Raw genomic sequence first — 27,141 nt, 5'->3', positions numbered from 1 at the left:
GAAGTATAACAGGAGGGGAGAATCTAGCATTTAAGTTTAACAAATACTTAAACACAGTGCCTAGTAAGTGTCGGGTACTCTACTAAGTGTTTTACATGTATTAATTCAATTGATTCTTATGAGGTAGTACAAATGATGCTTTCCTTATCTCTCTACCTGGAGCGTTCTCTGGCCATGAAGGATGCTCCACCTGCCCAGTGGGCAAGCTGGAAGGCTCAGAGAGTTCACACTTAAGGACTAGAGAAATACATAACACAGCTTTCTCACCAAGGGACAAGTATAAAGGTGTTACACTCAAGTGTCCCAGGGAATCTCTAGGAGGTACAAAAAAAAAATGAAATACTATCTTCACCTTTCTGAGGGAAAATAATTTTCACCCTAAAATTCCATTCTCAGCCCAGTTATCAAGAAAGCATAAGAGAAGAATAAACCATTTTAAGGCATCAAAGGATTCAAATAATTTACCTCGTACACCCTTTTCTTAGGCATTACTTAAGGATGTATCAGAAAAACAGAAGGAAAGACAAGAAAATATGGAAGACGACACAGATTCATAACTGAGAAAATGGGAAAACAAAGTCCCAAGATAAAACCTGGAGAGCAGCCTGGAAGAGTCAACAGTTCCAACTGGAAAAGAGTCAGCTCAGGCAACCCTGGAGGATTTGAAAAAACTCAAGGAGACAAAGGCAGGTCATTTAAAGAGATGTGTGGGGTGCACGAGAGCCAAGAGCTCCAGGAAAACAAGGGAAACATAATCCCAGTTGTGAGTTCAAGGATTTCAGGGCTGATGAAGAAAAAGACGGGAGCAGGAGACAGCAGCCCTGAACAGCGGGGCTCTGCTGAGGGGTCCCTTCAGGCCGCAGACCTTCCAGAGGAAGCGGCCCAGGGCTCCCACCTGGGAGGGGAGGAGGGTAAGGGAACTCCCAGGAGGGGGAAGACCAGAGAGGCAGGGGAATTCCACGTCTAGGGCTTGGCATCCAGCGGCAGGGGGACAGGTCTCTGAGCCACAGAGCTCCGAAGAGCAGGAGAGGTCTGGGGTCTCTTACAGCTACAGGATTTGCTTATCCACGGCTAGCAGATGTGAAGTGCAGTTTGCAGTGAGATATGCAAAACCAGGCATGCTCTGAATGGCTAAAACTACACTTGTTGGGCTGTATTTAAAGCAACTGAATGTGTAAGAATTTGAGTTTGGCACTGGCGGGCTCTGAGCTAAGGGTCCTGGCATGCTATGAAGAAGTAAACAACTGATATCCAACAGCCAACTTCAGCCCATGTATATAACCCAGGCTACTACTTAGCTCCACACTGGTTCTGACAAACACATAATAATATAAACACTATTTCCTGATTTTCAGCTTTTAGAAACAACCAGACAAAACCTGAAGAACTTAATTATGGTTATGAAATCCAAGTAATATCTACCCTTGATGTAAAAGTAACATGAAATATAAGTTAGAAGTATGGATGACAGAAGCTGGGACCCAGGAAGAGAAGCACAGCTCTAAAGGAGGGTAAAAGTATTACTATCTCTCTCACACAAAAGGGGCGGGTGGGTGGGGAGTAAAAGACCGTGAAACAAAGCACACTCAAGACAGCAACATAACTGTGGGACGGAGGGAGTGGCCATGTGAACACTTAATACACAGAACTAGATGCTATCTATGTTAAGGCATGTATTTTGACATACCTTGAAACTAATGGAAAATGCAACTAGAAGACTTTAAAAAATTGCCTCGGGGGAGAAAACTAAAGACAAACAGGAGGATGACAGGAGATAGCTGCAGTTCACTTCCAAGCTTGCCAGAGCTATTTCCAAATTCTGCTTTCTGTACTAACTTCATGTAAGTGTTTCTATTCATTAAAAAAATAAAACAACAATAATTATCTTTGACATTAACTCTGCTTACCAAAAAAATAAGCCAATTTTGGTCTCTCCTTCAAAAACAAGGACTCCTGTTGGGGTCAGTCCCAAACTGTAGTCATTCCCATCTCTGGCCTAATTTTAGGGGAGCAACATGTGTTAGCTTTATCTGAATAAAACAGGTTTCACATTTTCACACAACTGCTTAATTTTCTTTTCATAGTGAATTATATTAATTACATACAGACTAGTATTAATATGAAGGTGTTTTCAACAATTAAAGAACCCAAAATCACATTCTCAGTAAACTTCATGCATATTAATAGACACTATAGTTTTAAGGTATGTCTTCATTGGAAATACATAGTGATTAACTGCCACGACAAAGAAAGCTTTCCAGAGTCTTCCCAAATTCTAGTCACTATTTAAATCACAGATTTTGAAAAAGACTGCCTTTCTGGGAAAATTTAGCTTCTTAAACTAAAAACAACAAATCACTACATAAGCTGTACTAGACTACAGCTTATCAAAGTCCTCTCAAGCTACAAATTTTTAACTTTACTTTCTAAATTATTTTCATTTTTACAGAGCCTACTCAGCTTCCATGATAAAAGATGAAATGAATATGAAGTGAAAGAATAAAAAGTGGGTTAAAAAACAAAAAAAAAACCACAACAGCAACAGCTTAAAACCAAAGACATACCTTTTTGGAGATTTTGGCTGTTTCTCCTCTCTCTTATAAGGAATTTCTGTGTGCGACTCCCATCATTCAGTATTTACCCTCAATCTTCATAACCACTCATCCAAAGAACCCGGTGTTAGCCCCTGCAAACTCCACACTCCCCCTCACACTGAAAGAATCCATAATCACCTTGAGTCTTGAAGGAATAACGCTTTTAAGAAGTATCACCACACAGTGCTTACCTTGACCACATGCATATCAACCCCATACATTTCTAGCCACTTGGCTTTATTCAGATAATTGGTTTCAGCTTGTGCTGGTGTCTGACCTCTGAAATTTAAAAAACAAAAAATTTTAAGATGATTATGAATATACAATGAATTCTATACCAAGCAGAGAAACAGAAGAAAACAAGTAGGAAATCACTGTTGCGGTGATGTGACGGTACCTGCATTCCTTCCATTTCTCAAAAACAGCCAGCTCCATCTCTTCCGTCTGAACGGGCACAAACCTGAACTCAGACACAAGTTCAGGACTGTGCTCGGCAAGGTCGTAGTCACCAAGTTCAGCTACAAACGTAAGTTTCACAGTTATGTTTTGTTAATAAGTTTACTCCCTGCTGAATCCTTCTTCAAGACCCATTTTATTAATAAAAACTGCTAAGAAGATTAGATTCTTTCTTAAACTACAAGGCATTCATAACACCCAGACCATTCCCAAAAATAAATCTAGCTTTGACTTAAGACTTATCTGTCTGTACACACAAATCAAGCGCTTGCGGTTGGTAGTGTATTTTCAATTAAATGTCTTTCTCTTAATTTATTCATATGTTATAATGTTTAGCTTCTGAAAACCTCTTTTAGACTTCCATAGAGAAATACCTTTTGATCGTATATTGAATAAACAAAAATATTAGCAATCCTTAAAAAACAATTAGCTGGCATCTGTTAACAAGCTAATATGCACAGAACATGACATCAAATATCACTGTAAGAAATAATCACCGTCCTTCCTGGAATTTTAAATTATTAATCCCAAAGAAATAACAAAAAAAAAGTTACTAAAAAATACCTTGTGAAGGCAGCAGGAAAAGAACTGGGCAATGAACAGACATTTATGTGCCCATCTGTGGTTATCTCTGAACTGGGCTTGGGGAAGGAGCGGAAACAATGATTCTAATATTCTATTCTTTAGAAATATTTCCTTTAAAAAATATTTTACTCTAATTAAAATATTTCCATTTTGATAAAAAATTTGGCTGTGGAAAGAAAAAGTACATGAGAACTACTTTGATCATAAAAATGGTAATAACTTGTTGCTTCCTGAGCATCTAATTTACACACTAGACATATTACAGATGTACTGTCATTGAACTTCACAACAACCTTGGAAAATATTCTCACTCCTACTTCACTGCTGAAGAAAATGCTCTTCTGTCTGGATCACAAGTTCTTTAAGAAGCCCCAAACCAAATCTGCTACGTAATGTTGTTCAGGATATATACTAAAATGGTAAAGAAAAACTGAACTTGAGAGTGTGAGAAAAGTGATAAAGATTATTCTGATAAAACAGAAAATCATAAATGCGAAGCAAGGAGCTCATTTTATGAAGATGGGAGTAACACTCCAGCTGAATCACTCTTCAGGACCTTAATAGTTAGTAGGACTTGGTAAGCTACTAGACACGGGACAACGGGATGCCTAAGACGTAGTCTGAAGTTTGGAGGAATCACAACAGTAGCAGTGCCACACCCACTGTGCGGCCACATGGCGTCGGATGAGGATGAGCAGCTCTGCTCCGAAGCCCTGGAGGCTGCCCGTGTCTGTGCCAGCGAGGACCAGGTGAAACGCCAGGGCAAAGATGCTGTTCACATTTGCGTGCAGCCCCACCCTTCCCACGTCATCCGCACCAACAGGATGCTGTCCTGTGCCGGAGCTGATGGGCTCCAGACAGGTATGCAAGGGGCCTCTGGAAAGCCCAGGGCACAGTGGCCAGGGTCCACACTGGCCAAGTCACAATGTCACCCGCACCAAGCGGCAGAACAAGTAGCATGTGATCGAGGCCCTCCACAGGGCCAAGTTCAAGTTCCCTGGCCACCACAGATCCTCCTCATCTCCAAGATGTGGGGACTGACGCAGTTTAACGCGGATGAATTTGAAAGCACGGTGGCAGAGACCCAGCTCACGCCGGATGGCTGTGGGGTCGAGTACACCCCTAACCGTGGCCCCTGGACACGCAGCGGGCCCTGCCCTCGCGACAGCCTTGGCGCCGTCCCTCCTTATGTGTGCCCACCAATACATCCTACTTTCTTGTCAAACAAAAAAAGGTGCCATGGATGCAAGAGAAAAGTAGGAAAGATTTTATTCAGGGAAAAAATATGATAGGTAGGGCTAAGAGATAACATTACACAGCCACATGCATGAATCAGACCATGAGTACTTAGTGAGCATTACTCTGAATGAGTGTTTTGTTAAATAGACAAAAAAGGTATAAAAATCATATTTTCAAGAAGTGTGTACTTTGGCAGTCACAAAACTTACGAGACACAGAATATAAGAAGCAGTAAGTGGTGGAACACAGATGCTGAAAGTGACAGCTTTTCTGTAGACCTGAGAGTTTCAGAATTAACAACCTCACACAGCAATTAATAAAACAAAAAATGTGCTTTCAAGAAAAGATGCACGCAATTATACAGCGTGATCATTACAGTGCTAGAGGCACAACACTTCCAAACTACTATCTATCTGACTTTCCAGCAGATGAGAAAACGAGTTTTAGTTTGTAGACAGACTACAATTTACACTAGCGGCAAATTTTTGAAGTACAGAAATTTCCTTCAGTCACCAATCCCTCTATCGACAGAAAAATATGCTTTCTAAAATAGGAGAAGTACAAAATAATAGGTTTACCATAAAACATGAAAATTTAGTCTCATTATTATCCACACAATGGAAAATAAATACTGCTGATCTTAGAGAGACTGGGGATAATATGGAATCACCCCAAAAAAGCATAAGATTATTAATGTCTTAATAATCATTAAATATTGCTTTTATTCTAGTATATACGGATACTCCAGTCAGGATATTTCTTTCCCTTTTGTGAACAAGGACTGAAGATGATTATTTTCCCAAAACATCAATTTTTCAGAAGAGAATACCTAAGTTCAACAAATATTTGATCAGTGTAACAAGGTACAAAAGGGTAAGTTTTTCATTAATCTCACTGACTGGAAAACGCTTTTTAAAAAATTCTTAAAATAACCATCAGGAACTTTTAAATACATGCTAAGTATTTCTTTCATGGATTTATTTTTAAGGATAAGACTAAAGAAAGCAAACCAGGTGGTACAGCAACAATTTGCTCATATATCCCTGCATTCTTTTTGAAGGAAAAAAATTAGCTGAGGATCCAACTAAAACAGATATTGAATTATCAAGTAGACTGCAATTTCTGTTTGAAAACACTATTAGATGGAAAGGGAGCAAGTAAAGACAAAGGGAAGAAAAAGAAGGCAATATCTAAAAGGAGGGAAAGGCAGAGCTGGGTCCTGATACACGTTTACACAAACCGTGGTTGTTCTTTTCTCACACACCACTTTGAATTTCTTGAAATTCCTCAAATGCACACAAAGAAGAATTATGCTTCACTCTTAACAGGCAACATAAAAAACTGCTTACCCTGCAAGTTATAAGCTGCCAACTGAACCGCTGTATCAAAAGGACACTCCAACCTGAGAGCAGAACACAAATGTGTTAAACACGCCAGTGTCATGACCTTTGTTTTACGATAAGTGGAAATAAGACATACTTTGACCATTTCTTTTTCATAATTAACTAAGAACTTATTTTTCAACTACTCAAGAAAATGTGGTTTACCTTAAACTAATACTCACTTTCCACTGAGAATATCTTGTTTTAATTGAAGAACAAATAAGTACCTAAGAAAAATAAAAGGCACAAATTTAACTAAACAGATCAATCTACCACGAAAAATAATCCTGCTCTTCTAATCTGAGAAGAAACATTCTTAATTACAAAACTTTACCCACAATAAAGTCTGTAAAGGAAAAAAGAATATGAAACAAGGGGCACTCAGTGTCAGGAGGATGGGCCAGAGTACAGGGTAGCCCCTCAAAAGAAAAGGTTTAGCAAATTACTGCGAATGAGCTCTGTGGTCTGCTTCACCTTCACTGTGACGACACAGCCACCTCATACGTAAAACGATACGGCAATGTACGCATGGGTAAGAGCTCTAATCTTGTCCACTAGCAGAGTGTTCAAGAGGAACGCCTTCGAAAGGGACTCAGCAATTCAATTTTTTACTTAATAAAAATAGTATGTGTGCATGGTCATAGATATGCAATACAGAGTCCATGAATAAATACTGAGGCAAGACAAAATAAAAATAAATGTTTGTAACTTAAAGTTACTGAAAACTATTCAAGCAAAATCAGGATTCAACATTTTTCAATAAACAATGGCATTTCAATAAAGAAAGTCAGGAGCCAACTTGAAACAACTCTCAGTGGCCGAAAATAGATCATTCTGAACATCAATAGACACAATATGATAATGTACTGAAGCACATCAGTCCTATTTAAAATTCATGAGTTGATAACGATACTTAAAAACAGAACTCACTGGTTACGTTTGCTTGATGCTAGAGAACCAACTGTTTGTTTTGAAAACTGGTAAATAAAGGAAAACATTCTACACTTAAAAAAATACTGCCCCAAATGAAATTATCTTGTCTGGTATCTTGTTACCAGGGGCAAAGTATCCATTTCACTAGCTGTCTGTACACTGGAAGGAACTGTAAAGGCAACCTCCCGACATCTTTAGCCAGCCTGACCAAAACTTTACGCTTGCACACAGCTCCAGACATTGGGCTTACCGGGTTCGTTCTTCACGAAGATTATTTGGTTCTGAGGAGTAAAACTTAACTCGAAGATGCAGACAATAGGGTGAACCAACTGCCATCAAAAGAAAAAAAAAAGGGAGTGTAACTTTTTCAATATGGTTATTTAAATAAGTAAGAATTTTCAGTCAGTAAATCTGTCAAAAATCTACTGAAGTGGACAGAAGGTAACAGATTATTGTGGCAATGATTCAGGTTCCACTGTGGGCTCAATGAAGCCTAACACAATCAACAGACGTTTTAAGTATACCAGCCATCATGTAGCAGTGTCACATCATATCTGTCCTCCCAGGAACAGACAGCTCCAGCTTAAGTCTAATAGCTCAGGGCCAAATACGCTGAATGAAAAAGTCTTGACTATGCACTCTGACAGCCCTAAAAACCTGCCGAGCTCCGTTTCTCAAGAGCAAGGAGGGACGCCTGTTATTAACTGCGCGTGGCAAGTCCGCCCACATCCTTTCCAATCCACTTCACCAACCTCGACATTCTCAGAAGTCCCATTACTTTGTAAAAAGAGTTGAGGTGCCCTAAAAATCTCTGTTACTACAGAAAACATGATGGATTATGGACTGGACACTGGTACTGTCCCCTGACTATCGCTAGGAACAATACTGACATTTTATGTGAATGACTTCTTTTCATTATTCTTAATTAAAAAAAAAGTTACAGCCTTAAATTCTCAAAATATTTTCTAGAGCAGGGCAGACACCAAACAGAAAAATTCCAATATAAGTAATTACTAAAGAAAAGTTAAGCATCTCATGGGAACTCACATCTCATTTCCAAACTGCAAGCCTTTCTCCTGGAAACAAACTGTAAGGCACTTGAATCTAGATTACCATCAACCCTATATAATTTACAGGGTGGGTTAGTATATTGGATTGAAATTATTTTTAGAAAGTGGAGATGCTAAGAAACTCATTGGAAACATGATTTCTTATGTCCCTACTATGAGAAATCAGTTTCTAACATACAATTATATGTAATTCGATTTCCAATTTTTTCCACAATTTTTTCAACACTTACTTTTTACTTGCTTTTTGATGCTTTTTGTACCATCCAACCAATGCTGAAAACAAAAACAAAACGTTAGCTCTTAAGCAGATGAGAGATCTTAACATTTTAATTACGAAAAGTTAATTTTCATCATGCTTTTGCTGATAACGATACAGAAATATTTCACAAGAGAAAAACAAATGTGAGACTGAAAACTGGAGAGCAGGGGAGTGTTAATCTGGCCAGAATCCACAGCAAGCTTATGACACATATAAACAACAACAACAAAAAACCCTAAAACCAGATATAGGACTTCTTAAACCATCTCCTCTGCTCTCTCAGTAACAAGGATGATATTCTAAATTTTGCCCTCAGTTTTTCTCACTGTTCCCCAAAAGATGACTCTTTCAAAACTGATAAAATTAGAAGTATCCTCATATTCTAGTACTTGGTTCATTCTTGTAATAAAAATGTGAGATTTATTAACAGATCATAACCACAAATTAGGTGAAATAACAATGTCACTTATGTTTTACAAAATAGGTACTACTCAGAGTAGTAGTCTCTGAAAGAGCTTACACAATAAAATTAGACCTCTCTCATAACTAAGGCCCTATCTATTAAATAAGCAGTCTTTGCTCCTCTGCTTTACAAATAAAAAAAGGTAACATTGTGATTAGCAGACTTCTGGTTTCAACAGTAACAGCCTTTTCTGACTTCTGTAACCTCTTCACTCTGAAATGCCCAAAACACAAACAGACCTAAGAACCGATTCCAGAGACTTACACTGATAAACCACTCCCAGCTCACTTCTCACTATTAATCCCTTTACACCAAGTCCTAACAGGGACAGGACGCACTCATCGCACTAAGATACACATGACTGTGTTCTCTTCAGCATGCTTACAATTCCAAGCACCCTAAACCAAAGGAGTGCTCTTGTGCTACAGCTCACAGAGCTAAGGAATCCAGTCTCAGAAACCCCGACAGGCAAAGTGTGGGTAAACAAGGCTGCATTGTTAACAGACTTGTAACCATTTGCTTTTCTTGCCAATTATTTGCCTAGCCTCTTCTCTCCATTCTCTGCCAAGATCCAAAAGTGAAATTCACAGAACTACCAGTGTGCCAGCAAAGTACCTCTGCGTGTGGACACAAGATGGTCAGTAAGCATTTCCAAAGGCAATTAAATACAGTGCAGTATCTCCTCTGGATTCCAAGTGTGCAGGCTACTCAGTCAGCCATCTCTCATCTTTCAATAAATGCAGTCGGACATCTACTTTTAAGCATATTTTAATCTGGCAACTGTTCAGTTTTACACATCTTTCCATTAATACAATGTTTGGCCAGCCACTAGGCAGAACATAATTCAATCTATCAGCTGGAAAGAGTTCAACTAGGACAGTGACAAGTTCACCCATCATTGCCAAGCCCAGGAATCTACTATACAAAAACCCCAGACTTAGTTGTGCAAAATACCTACTACAGCCTAATGCCAATCACACACTGGGTATGAGATAAATTTTGCTTATATGCCCTAGATTGTTTTCTCCCCACAACCATGGATCTGGGAGTTGCCCTGTCTTCAGGCTTCATCTATTATACTGCAGTGAATTCGGAAGTGAATGCTGGTCACCCAGGCATCTCATGCAGCCACAGTTAGGGAGACCCTCATTCACCATAATGAACACAAATGAGCACACACCTTCTGAGAGGCAATCTGACTATGCCTTTAAAATAACTATGTGCCTTTGACTCAGCAGTTCTGCATCTAGAAACCATTATGGATGATTTAACCCACAAGGAATTATATCAGAGAAAAGAAAGAAATCTGTATATCCAGCAATAGTGAACTGGTTAAATAAAGTATTTCAACATTATAGAACTGTGCAAGAATGAAAAATGAAAGTAAAAGTAGTTAAGAATTGGAAAATTATTTATAGTATACTGTTAAAATTGTTTTTTTGTTTTTTGGGGTTTTTCTTTCTTATTTTTTAAATTTTTTGGCTGCATTGGGTCTTCGTTGTTGCGCACAGGCTTTCTGTAGTTGTGGCGAGCGGGGGCTACTCTTCATTGCGGTGCGAGGGCTTCTCATTGCAGTGGCTTCTCTTGTTGCAGAGCATGGGCTCTAGGTGCACGGGCTTCAGTAGTTGTGGTGCGCGTGCTCAGTAGTTGTGGCTCGTCAGCTTAGTTGCTCCGTGGCATGTGGGATCTTCCCGGACCAAGCCTCAAAACTGTGTCCCCTTCACGTGCAGGTGGATTCTTAACCACTGCACCACCAGGGAAGTCCCATTAAAATTGTTAAAGGCAAATTACAACACATTATAAATTGTTTTTTCAAAATGTACAAATTTGTACATTTTGATCCTTGAACAAAGGGGCTGAACTTTGCAGGTCCACTGATACGTGGATTTTTTTCACTAAAACATGCACTACAGCACCACACAATCCTCAGTTGGTTGAATTCACAGATGCAGAACCTCAGATATAGAAGGCCAACTATAGAAGTTATACGCTGATTTTCAACTGCACCCCTAACCCCACACTGGTCATGGGTCCACTGTACATATAAGCATGCCTTCTGGGCTTCCCTGGTGGCGCAATGGTTAAGAATCCGCCTGCCAATGCAGGGGACACGGGTTCAAGCCCTGGCCTGGGAAGATCCCACATGCCATGGAGCAACTAAGCCCATGTGCCACAACTACTGAGCCCACGTGCTACAACTACTGAGCCCAGGCGCCTAGAGCCCTGCTCCGCAACAAGAGAAGCCATCACAATGAGAAGCCCGCGCACCACACCGAAGAGTAGCCCCCGCTCGCAACTAGAGAAAGCCCGCGCACAGCAATGAAGACCCAACAAAGCCAAAAATTAATTAATTAATTTTTAAAAATGCCTTTTCTTTTGGACTGAGGCAATCTATTACAAAGCAGTAAGAGATGGTACAGCTAGGTGGCTGAGACTGCTGGTGATCATTTTTCTTTGTGTTTTCCTGTATTTTCAACTTAGTCTACAACAAGCACACTCTTACTTAAAACAATAATCACGGACCCCCTTATTTTAATATTTCATATGAGTAATATATTCATGTGGCTTAATTTTTTGGTAATATTAAAAGGTATATGGTCAACAGTCCCTCCAACCCCTGCAATACCAACTTCTACCATCATATGCACCACTCCCCACCCACCAAGATATTTACTGGTTTCTGATTCCTTCCAGAGCTTCTTCAAACAAAGAAAAGAAAAAAATTGTGTGTGTTGGTAAAGAGTCAAGAAATTAATGATGGGCTGAAAATCAACAGGCTAAATATAAATTTTGACTGAACGAATTTAAGGGATATTGAGAAGGAAACATTAGTATAAGACAGACCAATACTATTTCAATAACAACTTAAGTCTTTCTTAGACAGCTGTAACAAATTTCTTCCAGTTTAAGAACATTTAGGGCCAGTCTCATAAATGGACCTTTAATCTCTAATTTGTGCCCTAATTCTCTAAGAAGCACATTAAACATACAATCATCCTGGTGAGACAAAGGATCAGAGTTTTCTTCCAAGCAGGCATTTTAGTCTCTTTTCTACCTGCATGTAATAGCTTCTACACTCCGCACTCCCTTAAGACAACCCAAAACTCAGATAAAGCATCAAGCACAGTTTAAAGTAAAATTTAGGAGCTGGGGGAATTCCTGGTGACGTTCTGGGAAAGGTCTGAGTTCATGTTTGCATATCCTCTAGTCTGTTTTCTTTCATCTCCTCCACATTCCAAGCCCAGGGACTGGAAAATTCAGAGCTCAGAGACAGGCACTGATAGTATTTTCCTTGAATCTTTAGGAGTTGAGTTTAAATTACAGCAGAAGATAAAAGTGAGAGCATGCAGACGATGCACAGTGTGGAACTAATATGGCTCTCTTTCTTCATGGACATTAAAAAGGAAACAAACTCCCTTCTAATTTCCTAAAGTTTGGTTGATAAAATTAGAATTCAAAGGATATGGGAGGCTACATTTCTTTCCATCCTATTGAGCTAGGCATGAAAGAACAATTACTTACTTGTGTGTCTTAAAATATACATAATAATCACAAACATAACAACAGGTATTACTAAACTAAACAAAGAATCACCTAGGGAGCTTCCAAAACACGAATAAACACACACCCTTATCCAGGCCCTATAGCCAGTCTGTAAACAGCTCTTCAAATGAATGATTTCTGACTTCTAATGCCCACATGACTCCACTGCTTCTGCTCAAAGAGCAAAGAGCTTATGGCAGACAAATGTTAACCATCTTTCCAAACAACTGCCTCTGCAAAAAATATTTCTCCTGTGAGGAGTAGAGGCTCATGCTCTGCATTAAAGGATTATTTTAAAGCAAATTTTAACACTTTAAACAATTAACAAATGTTAAAAATCAATGAATGCCATGAAAACAGAAGATCAATCTAACTGAAAACACTTCAATTTACTCTAGGTTCCATTATAAATTCTACCTGGCTGATCACTTTCTTGGCGTTAAAAGTCTGTGTTATAAGACATTCCAAATGAAGCCTTAGATGGGCCATTAAAATATATTTTCCACTGTATCTTTCTGTGTGTTATTAGTATGCCTTCTTAGGACTCTTAAAGTCAAATTTAAAATGGAAATGTAGATGAGTTAGGTAGCTTATACATTCACTCTCTGGAAATACAGCACATAATCTATTTTGGAAATACACTTTTTTGAAAAAAAAAATACATGTGCAAATATATGTGCCTGTGTGCGTGTCACAATATAGAATACATACATATGTATATTTAACATATAGGTTATTTCTATATATTTTTCACTCCCCACTACTTTATCGACCCTATTGTTTGTGTTAAGTTCTCAGTAACAATCCAAAAATCCAAATCAGCTGCCAACAGTGATCATTTCACCTCCTTCTTTCCAACGTTTATAACTCCTATAACTGCATTTGCTGTTACTTCTGTTATGAAATTTAATAGCAGTGGTAATAAGGGGCATCTCTGTCTCCTGCCTGTCTGTAGTAGGAATGCTTCTGTTGTTTGTTTCTCTATTAATGTAAAGTTGTTTGTCTGTTGTACTTTAATCACCAAAAATCTGTACAGAAGTTGAGCAAAGCCCTTGAGCAACTACCAGGTCTGTTCTCACAGGTGTCGCCTGCTGGGCCACCTGCCTGCCGAAGACCTACCATCACCCTGGAGACGGGCGCAGCTTCCAAAACTAGGCTAGATCTACGCAGGGAGAAGGGAGGTCAATTCTGTACAGGCCAAAGTCCATGAGGTTTATTCAAGGGGTTCTGGGGCCAGGAAGAGGCTCCAAAGGTCACTGAACCCACACGAAAGGAAGTCGAGAGTGGAGTATTATCTGCCCAACCTCAGATGAGGCAAACACAGCTCACCACATCACACCCGCAGTGCCAGCAACAAGGCCTGACCCTTCCCCTGGCTCAGGGATCTAGGACCCGCCACGGAGGGTCCACTCTTGCTGTCTCCAGCTGTGCACTTGCATAGTATTTCCCCAGTGTTCCACCAGACGACTAAAACGTTGTCTACCTCTCAGCTTTGGATTCAACATCTCCATTTCCATCTGCACTCAGTGTTGTCTAAACTAAATGCCATAAACTTCAAGTAATCAAGTTACTTCTCTTACTTTCTTCTGTGGTAGAGATTTGAGTGTCAATCTTTTCTGAATGTAGTTTCACTTAAGTGTATGATGAAGCAGTTAACAGCATAAATGAAGGGTTAGGTAGCCTGCTCAGAAGTGGCACACATCAGACTTATATTCTACTGCCAAGAGCAAGTCACGTGGTCAAAACCTAGCACCAACTAAGCAAGAAAGTATCATCCTCTTAACAGCAAAGGCAGGAGACGATCCCACGATATACAATACAACATCTGATGAATTATAATGACTGATATTGAATCATCCATGCATTTCTGAGAATAAACTCCACCTGATCATAATGTATTATTTATACTTTTACTAGGCTGCTGAACATAGTGTGCTGGTATTTTATTTAGGATTTTTTACATAAAGAACAAGGGAAGTTTAATATATCAATATATGTACATATATATGTATATATATAATGAACCAATACAAGCTATCAAATTGATTTAAGGAAAAGGCAAAAAATAATTACTATTGTGTTTTTTCCTTCTTTTCCGAGGATTATGAGAAATGCTACCTATGTTTCCCTTTACTGAACATAAGTGTCTACAATCTAGGTGACTCATTCTTTTTTAAAAACTTGATTGGGCCAGTTAAAATTCTAAGCTCTAAATATGAAGTTTGAGAAACTTCATTAACCAGAGGTCACAAACGTATAGATAGATCAGAGGATTAAATCTTGGCCAAAACATATTTTGTTTGGTCCATACTATATTTTTCAAATTCTTTAAAAAGTTTTTTATTATGCAATGTTCACAGGAAGCTGCAAGAGGTCCTATCTTCCCCTTCGTCCCCCAGTGCTCACATCTTACACAATTATAGTACAATATTAAAATCAGGAGACTCACATTGGTACAACGTGCATACACAGTTCTATGTCACTTTATCACACAGCTAGAGTCCTGAACTGATGCCACAACCAAGATAAAGAAACATTCCACTAGCACCAAGAGCTCTCAGGCAATACTCCTCTACAGACACACCTCTCCCACCTTCAACATCCCTAAACCTCAGCAACCGTTAATTTGATCTCTCTCTCTCTAATTTTGTTGAGAGTGTTACATAAATGGAAGTATACAGCATACGACCTTTTGAGATTGGCTGTTTTTATTCAACATGATGCCCTTGAAACCCATCCAAGTTGTGTGTGTCAACAGATTTTTGTTTTCTATTGCTGAGTAGTATTCCAAGGTATGAATGTGTCACAGTTGGTTTAATCATTAACCTACTGTAGGACACTGGTTTTTTTCAAGTTTTTTGCTATTACTAATAAAGTCACGAACAATCATGCACAGGTTTTTGTGAAGACATAAGTCTTCATTTCTCTAGGATAAATGACCATATATACGATTGCTGAGTCACATGCAAATGTAAGTTTGGCTTTTTTAAGAAGCTGCCAGACTATTTTCCATGGCAGCTGAACCGTTCTGACGCTCCCCAAAGCCGTGTTTGAGAGATCCAGTTGCCCCACATCCTCCCCAGCATTTGGAGTTGTCACGATGTTTTATTTCAGCTGTTCTCACAGGTGTACCGTGATGACAGCTCACCAAGGTCTTATTTTGCATTTCCCTGATGTCTAGGGATGTTGAACTTTTTTGTGTGTGTTTACTTGCCATCTGTATATCCTCTTTGGTGAAATGTCTCTTCATGTCTTTGGTTCACTTTTCTAACTGGATTATTTGTTTTCTAAATGTTGAGTTTAGGAGTTCTTTATATACACTAGATATGAGTTCTTTGTCAGATACGTGGTTTGCGAATATTTTCTCCCCATCCATAGCTTGGCGCTTTTGATCCTTTTAAGAGGGCCTTTCCCAGAGCAAAACGTTGTAATTTTTATAAAATTCATCTTATCGGTTTTCAAAAAATGGATCATGTTTTTGGTGTCACGTCTCATAAATCTTCTCCAATCCTAGGTCTCAAAGATTTTCTGCTATGTATTTCTAAGTTTATAGTTTTACATCTTATGTTTACATACACCATCTATTTTTGAGTTAATTTTTGTATAGGTATGAGGTTTAGGCCAGGGTTCATTTTTTCACCTGATATCCAGTTGATCCAGCACCATTATTAACACTACTCTTCTTTCACTGAACTTCTCTGGAATCTTCGTCAAAAATCAGCTGGCCACAGCCATGCACAGCTTCTTCTGAGCTCCCCATTTTGTGCCACTGATCTGCATGTCTGAGGTTCTGCCAACGCCATGCGGTCCTGTTTACGGCAGTTGTAACTCTTCAAGTTGAGCAGAGCAAGTACTCTCACTACTTTTCTTTTTCGAAATGGTTTTTTAGCTATTCTAGAGCCTCTGCCTTTCCATATAAGTTTTAAAATAATTTTGTCTGTATCTACAAAGGATTTTCTGGAACTCTGATACCAACTGCATTAAATTTGTATATTAATTAGGGAAAAACAGATAACTTTGCTGAGTCTTCTAATCCATGCACACAGCATGTCTCTCAATTTATTTAGCTCTTTTTTGATTTCTTCCATCAGCCACTCTATGTTTTAAAATTTAACCACTGTTTTTAAAAAATGAAAGATTTATTCTAAAGATCTGGATTTCCAGCTTCTCTTGAAATACCTGAAGATCCAGCAATGCTATCTGGCAACAAACGGCTAGAGCTAGGTGGTACCTGCCCCTCTGCCTCCTTTTTGCAGGCAAGAGTGATATGCTCCCTACTTCACCACAATTCCTCTACCAATCAATGTGTCAGCTACAATTTATCACGGTGCTGTCTTTTTCTGTCTCTGTATCTATCAAAAATGAGAAAAGAAACCATACCAAGCATGTAGTATGATTCAAAAAAAGAGAAAAACCATACTTCTTCTTGGAAATAAATAACACTCCCATGTCTTTAATATGCATGCCATCTCGCTTCCCTTTTGTTCTCCTGATTCCTGTAGCTTTTTGATTTTAAGACTGAATATTATTCCTTCAAAATAAATCATACAAGGCTTCCCTGGTGGCGCAGTGGTTGAGAGTCCACCTGCTGATGCAGGGGACACGGGTTCGTGCCCCGTTCCGGGAGGATCCCGCATGCCGCAGAGTGGCTGGGCCCGTGAGGCATGGCCGCTGAGCCTGCGTGTCCGGAGCCTGTGCTCCGCAGCGGGAGAGGCCACAGCGGGGAGAGGCCCGCGTACCGCAAAAAAAACAAAAACAAAAACAAAATAAATCATACATGTTCTCTAGCAAATCGTTATAGTTAATTCCAATTAACAATTCTGCAAATTCTTATTGTACTAACCTAAAACCACACAGTATCAAAAGAAGAATTCCTTCTTGCCTGGCTTAAGATGTATTACTTCCATGCTGGAAAGTTCTATTGTACAAGAAAATTACCCCAAATCACCCTTTTTTAAAAAACCATTGATGTATACAGTTCTGCTGCCATAAGGCAACTCTTTACACATCCTGTTATTTCTATGAGAGAGTTTCCCAAAATCCTTCATCAAGAAGGAAGGATTCATTAAATTACCATAAAGTTTTTTGCAGAGTCATACAATGAGATTTAATAACAAGGCTTCACCAACAGTATAAAAGATAATAAATTTTCAAAAACAATATTATCATAAAGACTTGAAGAAAAAGCATGCAAATGAATACCATCATCTGTTTTTCCTTAAGCCACAGGTTGTTTATTTGCTAAAGAAGAGTTATTACTAAATAAGAGTCCATAGGTGGGCTTCTGGAATACCTGAATTACCTATACATGTGCACGGAATGTTATATGTACGTGCCTTTTTCTAGGGAAAGCATCCATAGATTTTGTCATCATAACTCAAGGTTTAAGATCATCACTGGACTATATAAAATGACACTAAATTAAGTTTAGATTTGAAAATAGAAACAGGGCAGTATTGTGCAGTCAACTAAAAACAAGGGTAACCATATATCCTAGTATGCCAGAATAATCCTGGTTTAGGCCTACTATCCCAACCTCTCCATCCAGTAAGTCCACCTCTGGCACTCTACAGTGGCCTGGTTTAAAAAGTGAAGAAACAAACAGAAAATTTGAATATAACTATAACAAGTAAAGAGATTGAGTCACTAATCAAAAAACTTCCCAGAAAAGCCCAGGCCCCAGATGGCTTCACTGGTGAATTCTACCAAGTGTTGAAATAAGAATGAACACCAATCCTTCGTGAGAGCTTCCAAAAAATAGACGAGAGAAGACTTTCCAATTCATTCTGAATGAAACCAGACAAAGATATTGCAAGGGGGAAAAAACAAAAAAAACTACAGACCAATATTCCTCATGAATATGGACTTCAAAATCCTCAACAAAATCAAATCAAGCAACATATGTAAAGGATTATATGCCATGACCAAGTGAAATTTATCCCAGAAATGCAAGAAAGGTTCAACACACCAACAAAAATGTCAATGTAATACATCATATTAATAGAATACAGGAAGTATACCATATGATCTCAATAGATGCAGAAAAAGCATTTAACAAAACCCAACACCCTTTCTCGATAAAAACATACGAATAGGAATAGAAGAGACCTTCTTCAAAATGATAAAGGGCACCTATAAAACTCCCACAGGTAACATCATACTTGATTGGTGAAAGACAACGCTTTTCCCCGAAGATCAAGAATAAGACAAGAATGTCCACCTTTACCACTTCTATTCAACATTTTGGTAAAGGTTCTAGACAGGGCACTTAGGCAAGAAAAAGAGATAAAAGAAAAAGAAATAAAAGGCATTCAGATTCAAAAGGAAGAAGTAAAACTTACCTCTTTTTGCCGATGACATGATCTTATACATAAAACACATAAAAACGAATACATAAGTTCAGCAAGGTTGCAAGATACAAGATACATATGTGAAAATGAATTCTATATACTAGAATCCAAACAAAATACAAAAATGATATCAAGAAAATCACATATTACAATAGCATCAAAGGAATAAGAGTAAGTTTAACCAAGAAGGTGAAAGACATGTAAACTGAAACTTTAAAACACTGTTTTAAGAAATATAAAGACCTAACACACGGAAAGACATTCCGTGGTCATGTATAATACTTATCATTGTTAAGATGATGATACTTCCCAAATGGATATACAGATTCAATGCAACTCTGGTCAAAACTCCAATTGCCTGATTCACAGAAAGATAGACAAGATGAAAAGGCACAGGGCTATGTACCAGATGAAGGAACAAGATAAAACCCCAGAAAAACAACTAACTGAAGTGGAGATAGGCAACCTTCCAGAAAAAGAATAAAGAATAATGATAGCGAAGAGGATCCAGGACCTCGGAAAAAGAATGGAGGCAAAGATCGAGAAGATGCAAGAAATATTTAACAATGACCTAGAAGAATTAAGGAACAAACAAACAGAGATGAACAATACAATAACTGAAATGAAAACTACATTAGAAGAAATCAATAGCAGAATAACTGAGGCAAAAGAACAGATAAGTGACCTGGAAGACAGAATGGTGGAATTCACTGCTGCAGAACAGAATAAAGAAAAAAGAATGAAAAGAAATGAAGACAGCCTAAGAGACCTCTGCGACAACATTAAACGCAACAACATTCGCATTATAGGGGTCCCAGAAGAGGAAGAGAGAGAGAAAGGACTCCAGAAAATATGTGAAGAGATTTTAGTCAAAAACTTCCCTCACATGGGAAAGGAAGCAGCCACCCAAGTCCAGGAAGTGCAGAGAGTCCCATACGGGATAAACCCAAGGAGAAACACGCCAAGACACACAGTAATCAAACTGGCAAAAATTAAAGACGAATAAAAATTATTGAAAGCAGCAAGGGGAAAACCACAAGTAATATACAAGGGAACTCCCATAAGGCTAACAGCTGATTTCGCAGCAGAAACTCTACAAGCCAGAAGGAAGTGGCAAGATATACTTAACGTGATGAAAGAGAAGAACCTACAACCAAGATTACTCTACCCAGCAAGGATCTCATTCAGATTCCATGGAGAAATCTAAAGCTTTACAGAAAAGCAAAAGCTAAGAGAATTCAGCACCACCAAACCAGCTGTACAACAAATGCTAAAGGAACTTCTCTAAGTGGGAAACACAAGAGACGAAAAGGACCTACAAAAACAAACCCAAAACAATTAAGAAAATGGTAATAGGAACATACATACTGATAATTACCTTAAACGTGAATTGATTAAATGCTCCAACAAAAAGACACTGGCTTGCTGACTGGATACAAAAACAAGAGCCATATAAATGCTGCTTACAAGAGACCCACTTCAGACCTAGGGACACATAAAGACTGAAAGTGAGGGGATGGAAAAAGACATTCCATGCAAATGGAAATCAAAAGAAAGCTGGAGTAGCAATACTCATATCAGATAAAATAGACTTTAAAAAAAAGAATGTTACAAAACACAAGGAGGACACTACATAATGATCAAGGGATCAATCCAGGAAGAAGATATAACAATTATAAATATATATGCACCTCAATACATAAGGCAACTGCTAACAGCTATAAAAAAGGAAATCGACAGTAACACAACAATAGTAGAGGACTTTAATACCTCACTTACACCAATAAACAGATCATCCAAACAGAAAATTAATAAGGAAACACAAGCTATAAATGACACAACAGACCAGATAGATTTAATTGATTATATAAGACGTTCCATCCAAAAATGGCAGATTACACTTTCTTCTCAAGTGTACATGGAACATTCTCCAGGATAGATCACATCCTGGGTCACAAATCAAGCCTCAGTAAATTTAAGAAAATTGAAATCATATCAAGCATCTTTTCTGACCACAATGCTATGAGATTAAAAATGAATTACAGGAAAAAAAAAAGTAAAAGCCACACACACATGGAAGCTAAACAATACGTTACTAAATAACCAAGAGATCACTGAAGAAATCAAAGAGGAAATCAAAAAATACCTAGAGACAAATGACAATGAAAACACGACGACCAAAACCTACGAGATGCAGCAAAAGCAGTTCTAAGAGGGAAGTTTATAGCAATATTATCCTAACTCAAGAAACGAGAAAAATCTCAAATAAACAGTCTAACTTTACACCTAAAGGAACTAGAGAAAGAACAAACAAAACCCAAGGTTCACAGAATGAAAGAAATCATAAAGATCAGATCAGAAATAAATGAAATAGAAACAAAGAAAACAATACCAAAGATCAATAAAACTAAAAGCTGGTTCTTGGAGAAGATAAACAAAATTGATAAACCATTAGCCAAACTCATCAAGAAAAAGAGGGACGAGGACTCAAATCAATAAAATTAGAAATGAAAAAGGAGAAGTTAAAACAGACACCGCAGAAATACAAAGCATCCTAAGAGACTACTACAATCAACTCTATGCCAAAAAAATGGACAACCTGGAAGAAATGGACAAATTCTTAGAAAGGTATAACTTTCCGAGACTGAACCAGGAAGAAATAGAAAATATAAACAGACCAATCACAAGTAATTAAATTGAAACTGTGATTAAAAATCTTCCAAGAAACAAAAGTCCAGGACCAGATGGCTTCTTCACAGGCGAATTCTATCAAACATTTAGAGAAGAGCTAACACCCATCCTTCTCAAACTCTTCCAAAAATCTGCAGAGGAACGAACACTCCCAAACTCATTCTATGAGGCCACCATCACCCTGATACCAAAACCAAACAAAGATACTACAAAAAAAGAAAATTAGACACCAATATCACTGATGAATATAGATGCAAAAATCCTCAACAAAGTATTAGCAAACAGAATCCAACAACACATTAAAAAGATCATACACCATGATCAAGTGGGGTTTATCCCAGGGATGCAAGGATTCTTCAGTATATGCAAATCAATCAATGTAATACACCATATTAACGAACTGAAGAAGAAAAACCATATGATCATCACAATAGATGCAGAAAAAGCTTTTGACAACATTCAACACCCACTTATGATAAAAACTCTCCAGAATGTGGGCACAGAGGGTACCTACCTCAACATAATAAAGGCCATATACGACAAACCCACAGCAAACATCATTCTCAATGGTGAAAAACTGAAAGCATTTTCTCTAAGATCAGGAATAAGACAAGGATGTCCACTCTCGCCACTTGTACTCAACATAGTTTTGGAAGTCCTAGCCACAGCAATCAGAGAAGAAAAAGAAATAAAAGGAATACAAATTAGAAAAGAAGAAGTAAAACTGTCGCTGTTTGCAGATGACATGATACTATACATAGAGAATCCTAAAGATGCCACCAGAAAACTACTAGGGCTAATCAATGAATTTGGTAAAGTTGCAGGATACAAAATTAATGCACAGAAATCTCTTGCATTCCTATACACTAATGATGAAAAATCTGAAAGCGAAATTAAGGAAACACTCCCATTTACCATCACAACAAAAAGAATAAAATACCTAGGAATAAACCTGCCTAGGGAGACAAAAGACCTGTATGCAGAATACTATAAGACACTGCTGAAAGAAATTAAAGATGATACCAACAGATGGAGAGATATACCATGTTCTTGGATTGGAAGAATCAATATTGTGAAAAAGACTATACTACCCAAAGCAATCTACAGATTCAATGCAATCCCTACCAACAGCATTTCCTACAGAACCAGAAAAAAAAAATCTTAAAATTCGTGTGGAGACACAAAAGACCCCGAATGGCCAAAGCAGTCTTCAGGGAAAAACAGCAGAGCTGGAGGAATCAGACTCCCTGACTTCAGACTATAGTACAAAGCTACAGTAATGAAGACAGTATGGCACTGGCACAAAAACAGAAATATAGATCAATGGAACAAGATAGAAAGCCCAGAGATAAACCCACGCACATACGGTCAACTAATCTATGACAAAGGAGGCAAGGATATAAAATGGAGAAAAGACAGGCTCTTCAATAAGTGGTGCTGGGAAAACTGGACAGATACATGCAAAAGAATGAAATTAGAACACTCCCTAACACCATACAGAAAAATAAACTCAAAATGGATTAGAGACCTAAATGTAAGACCGGACACTATAAAATTCTTAGAGGAAAACATAGGAAGAACACTCTTTGACATAAATCACAGCAAGATCTTTTTTGATCCACGTCCTAGAGTTATGCAAATAAAAACAAAAATAAACAAATGGGACCTAAAGAAACTTCAAAGCTTTTTGCAAAGCAAAGGAAACCATAAACAAGATGAAAAGACAACCCTCAGAATGGGAGAAAATATTTGCAAACGAATCAACAGACAAAGGATTTATCTCCAAAATATATAAACAGCTCATGCAGCTCAATATTAAAAAAGCAAATAACCCAATCCAAAAATGGGCAGAAGACCTAGATAGATATTTCTCCAAAGAAGATATACAGATGGCCAAGAAGCACATGAAAAGCTGCTCAACATCACTAATTATTAGAGAAATGCAAATCAAAACTACAATGAGGTATCACCTCACACCAGTCAGAATGGGCATCATCAGAAAATCTACAAAGAAGAAATGCTGGAGAGGGTGTGGAGAAAAGGGAACCCTCTTGCACTGTTGGTGGGAATGTAAACTGATACAGCCACTATGGAGAACAGTATGGAGGGTCCTTAAAAAACTAAAAATAGAACTACCATATGATCCAGCAATCCCACTACTGGTCATATACCCAGAGAAAACTATAATTCAAAAAGACACATGAACCCCAATGTTCATTGCAGCACTATTTCCAATAGCCAGGTCATGGAAGCAACCTAAATGCCTATCGACAATGAATGGATAAAGAAGATGTGGTACATATATGTGATGGAATATTACTCAGCCATAAAAAGGAATGAAATTGGGTCATTTGTTGAGACATGGATGGATCTAGAGACTGTCATAAAGAGTGAAGCATTTTCTCTTCAGAAAGAGAAAAACAGACATCATATATTAATGCATGTATGTGGAACCTAGAAAAATGGTACAGATGAACAGGTTTGCAGGGCAGAAATTGAGACACAGGTGTAGAGAACAAACGTATGGACACCAAGGGGGGAAAGCAGCAGGGGGTGGGGGTGTGATGAATTGGGCGATTGGGATTGAGATGTATACGCTGACCTGTATAAAACTGATGACTAATAAGAACCTGCTGTATAAACAAACAAGCAAACAAAGAACTCCAATTGCCTGTTTTGCAGAAACAGGCAAGCTGATCCTAAAATGTATACGGAAATATGAGTAACTCAGAACAGCCAAAACAATCTTAAAACAGAAGAATGAAATTGAAGGACTCACACTTTCCAATTTCAAACTTACTACAAAGTTAAAATAATCAAGACAATGTGGTGCTGGCATAAGGATCGACATATAGATGAATGGAACAGAACAAAGAACCCAGAAATAAACCTGTGTATCTACTGACTTTCAGTAAGTGTGCCAAGACCATTCAATGCGGAAAGAATAATCTTTTCAACAAGTGGTGGTGCTAGGACCACTGGATATCTGCATGTAAAAGAATGAAGTTTGACCCCTACCTTACAGCATATACCAAAATTAACTCCAAATGGATAAAGAAGAAAACATGCCTAAATCTTTGTGACTATGGAATAGGCAATAGTTTAACTCTTACAACTCAACAACAAAAAGGAAATAACCCAGTTTTAAAGTGGGTAAAGAATCTGAATAGACATTTCTCCAAAGAAGATATACAAATGGTCAATACACACATGAAAAGATGCTCACATCTTTTCCATTAGGGAAGTGCAAATCAATACCACAATGAGACCACTTCATACCAACTAGTTAGAATCAAAAAGAAGGGGAAATGTTGTGTTAGTGAGGATATGCAGAACTTGGAACCCTTATACACTGCAGATAAGAATGTGGAATGGTGCAGTCACTATGGAAAACAGTTTGGCAGTTCCTCAAAAAGTTATACAAGAAAGTTACCTTATGACCCAGTAATTCTACTCCTAGATACAGATCCGGAAGAACTGAGAATTATGTTCCACGCAAAAACTTGTACACAAATGTTCACAGCAGCATTATTCATAATAGCCAAAAATGAATAAACTTAAATGTCTATCAGTGAGTGAATAAAAATGTGGTATATCCCTACCGTGGAATATTACTCACCTATAAGGATCAAGCACTGACACGTACTACAACATGGAAGAACCTTAAAAACATTATGCCAAGTGCATTTCCAGACTCAAAGCCCACATATTACATAACTTCATTTGTATGAAATTCTCAAAACAGGCAAATCCATACAAACAAAAGATTAGCCTTTGCCAGGGGCTGTGGGGAGGAATGGGGAGTGACTGGTAAATAGTGAGCCTCTGGCTATAAATGACTCTCTAGGGACAAGTGGCACAACTTGAATGGGGTCTGAGGATTAGATGGTGGTAATGTCACAATGATAACTTCCTGGTTTTGATGACTGTACTGAGTTATGCAGGAGAACATGCTTGTTTGTAGGAAATTCAGGGGTAATGGGACATCCTATCTGCAACTGTCTCTCAAATGGTTCCAGAAAAAGAGCTATGGAAACCACTTAGTTTACATAGATGATCTTGGCCAAAAATCCACATGATCTATCACGTTCATTATCTTCACCAACAAACTGAACTGTCCGTAAAGCATCAATTTTGTTTAATTCTGGGGTTAAATCTGGCCACGCTCTGAATACCTGACACTCATCTCTATGTTCACTTATGTCACAAGACTGTTATGGAAGCAAGTGAGTCAGCACTTTAAGAATACCTAAAGTGCTATCTAGAGTTCATCTTCCATAGCTTTCATCCACCAATTATTGTTCTTCCAGCTCAATCCACAAAGAGTATTTTAGTGACGGCACAGGTAGAAACTGAAAAAAACGTAAGACTATGTAAATTTAATCTTAAATGCCTAGATTTCTGAGCATTGGGAGGGAGAAACTAAAACTAAAAAAAGTAGGGATTAAAAATGCTAATACTGGCTTTACCAGACACTTGTTATGACCAGAAGAAAAGCACTATATGTGTATCGAATGAGAGGAAAAAATATGGGATCTAGTAATTCAGTAATTGCTGATCATTAGCAAAGAATAAGTATTGCAACTTAGGAATGGCTGCATGTCTGTTTCTTTCCACAATTACTTAAGTACTTTAAGAAATGGAAAGAAAGTACCTGAAACGTAACATTGGCACACTTCTACCTCTTTTCCCACACAACCCCTCAAAAAACAGGAGGCTGTGTGATTTCCCCCAAAATGATTTATTCTTTTCAGCTGGTTGTAAGACTTTAACTCCATTATTCTAGAGATGAGAGTTTAATGATATTCAACTCACCAGTTAACCAAGCCTTTATCAAACTAAGTAGCAGAGGAGAATTCAATTCAGTAAATGGTCTTGTGGGCTGTTACCACATGCTGGGTAACAGAGGTTAACTAAGACTCATTCCCTGCCCTTAGGGGGTTTCCTCTAATAGACAAGAAATAAGGTTCAAAAGAAGAATGAAAGACATGCCTCCTATACTAAATCTATTAAGCGATCAGAACTCTGAAACGATGGAAAACAGCTTTTCAAAATTTTTCAGGTTTATGGGTGCACACATATCCAGATTTTTTAAAAACAGAAAAATTCAATCACCCTGTTTTGTAACCCTTTTTATTTTTTCATCATTCATGTCAATTAGTATACTTAAAAATAACTGTTTTTAATGAGTTGCAGGTATTCCACTGTAAGGATGTATCAAAGTTTACCTAACCAATACCCTGTAGCTAAATGCTCATGCTTTTTTTTTTTTAATTGGGGATCAGGGGAAATCAAGAAAACAGCTGCAACTAACATTATTAACAGCTGTACACTTAGCTAAGATGCTCTATAAAACCATCCTAGGAGTTCATCTCCAAGACACGTGGGTTTATAAAGTATCTTACAGAGGTATTCCAGTTAATTTATCAATCATACCAAACGCCTCCCCACCACCGAAAACTCACTCCAAAACGAACTTGAGAATTCTTATTACGCAATATATTTGTCCCTATGGGTCGGGTCCTAAACACTGCAATTACTGTGTCACTAAACACACACACACAGACCATCACAAA

The 27,141-nt window shown here is 38.1% G+C and overlaps 2 protein-coding genes across 8 annotated transcripts in view; one reads left to right on the top strand and one right to left on the bottom strand.

The window, feature by feature from the left end:
• EPB41L5 (erythrocyte membrane protein band 4.1 like 5) overlaps nt 1–27,141 on the bottom strand; it is a 142,229-nt gene that overhangs the window by 94,924 nt on the left and 20,164 nt on the right. For all 7 annotated transcript variants that reach the window (XM_027099168.1, XM_027099171.1, XM_027099170.1 and 4 more), the window contains 7 exons: nt 8,490–8,532; nt 7,440–7,518; nt 6,439–6,483; nt 6,224–6,276; nt 2,992–3,112; nt 2,786–2,873; nt 1,908–1,996 (listed from right to left, as the gene is read on the bottom strand). In XM_027099168.1, coding sequence (XP_026954969.1) covers nt 1,908–1,996; nt 2,786–2,873; nt 2,992–3,112; nt 6,224–6,276; nt 6,439–6,483; nt 7,440–7,518; nt 8,490–8,532 — 518 coding nt within the window. The remainder of the gene's footprint in view (nt 1–1,907; nt 1,997–2,785; nt 2,874–2,991; nt 3,113–6,223; nt 6,277–6,438; nt 6,484–7,439; nt 7,519–8,489; nt 8,533–27,141) is intronic.
• On the top strand, nt 3,122–5,437 carry LOC113616024 (60S ribosomal protein L10-like). The gene has a single exon (XM_027099174.1). The coding sequence runs from the start codon at nt 4,310–4,312 to the stop codon at nt 4,922–4,924; it is 615 nt and encodes a 204-aa protein (XP_026954975.1). The 5' UTR covers nt 3,122–4,309; the 3' UTR covers nt 4,925–5,437.

Source organism: Aethalodelphis obliquidens, unplaced genomic scaffold (genome assembly GCF_003676395.1).
Source record: "Aethalodelphis obliquidens isolate GAN/ISIS:26980383/991018 unplaced genomic scaffold, ASM367639v1 scaffold129, whole genome shotgun sequence".
Lineage (NCBI taxonomy): Eukaryota > Metazoa > Chordata > Mammalia > Artiodactyla > Delphinidae > Aethalodelphis > Aethalodelphis obliquidens.
The sequence above is the reverse complement of the archived record's forward strand: the minus strand, read 5'-3'. Positions and strand labels throughout refer to the sequence as shown.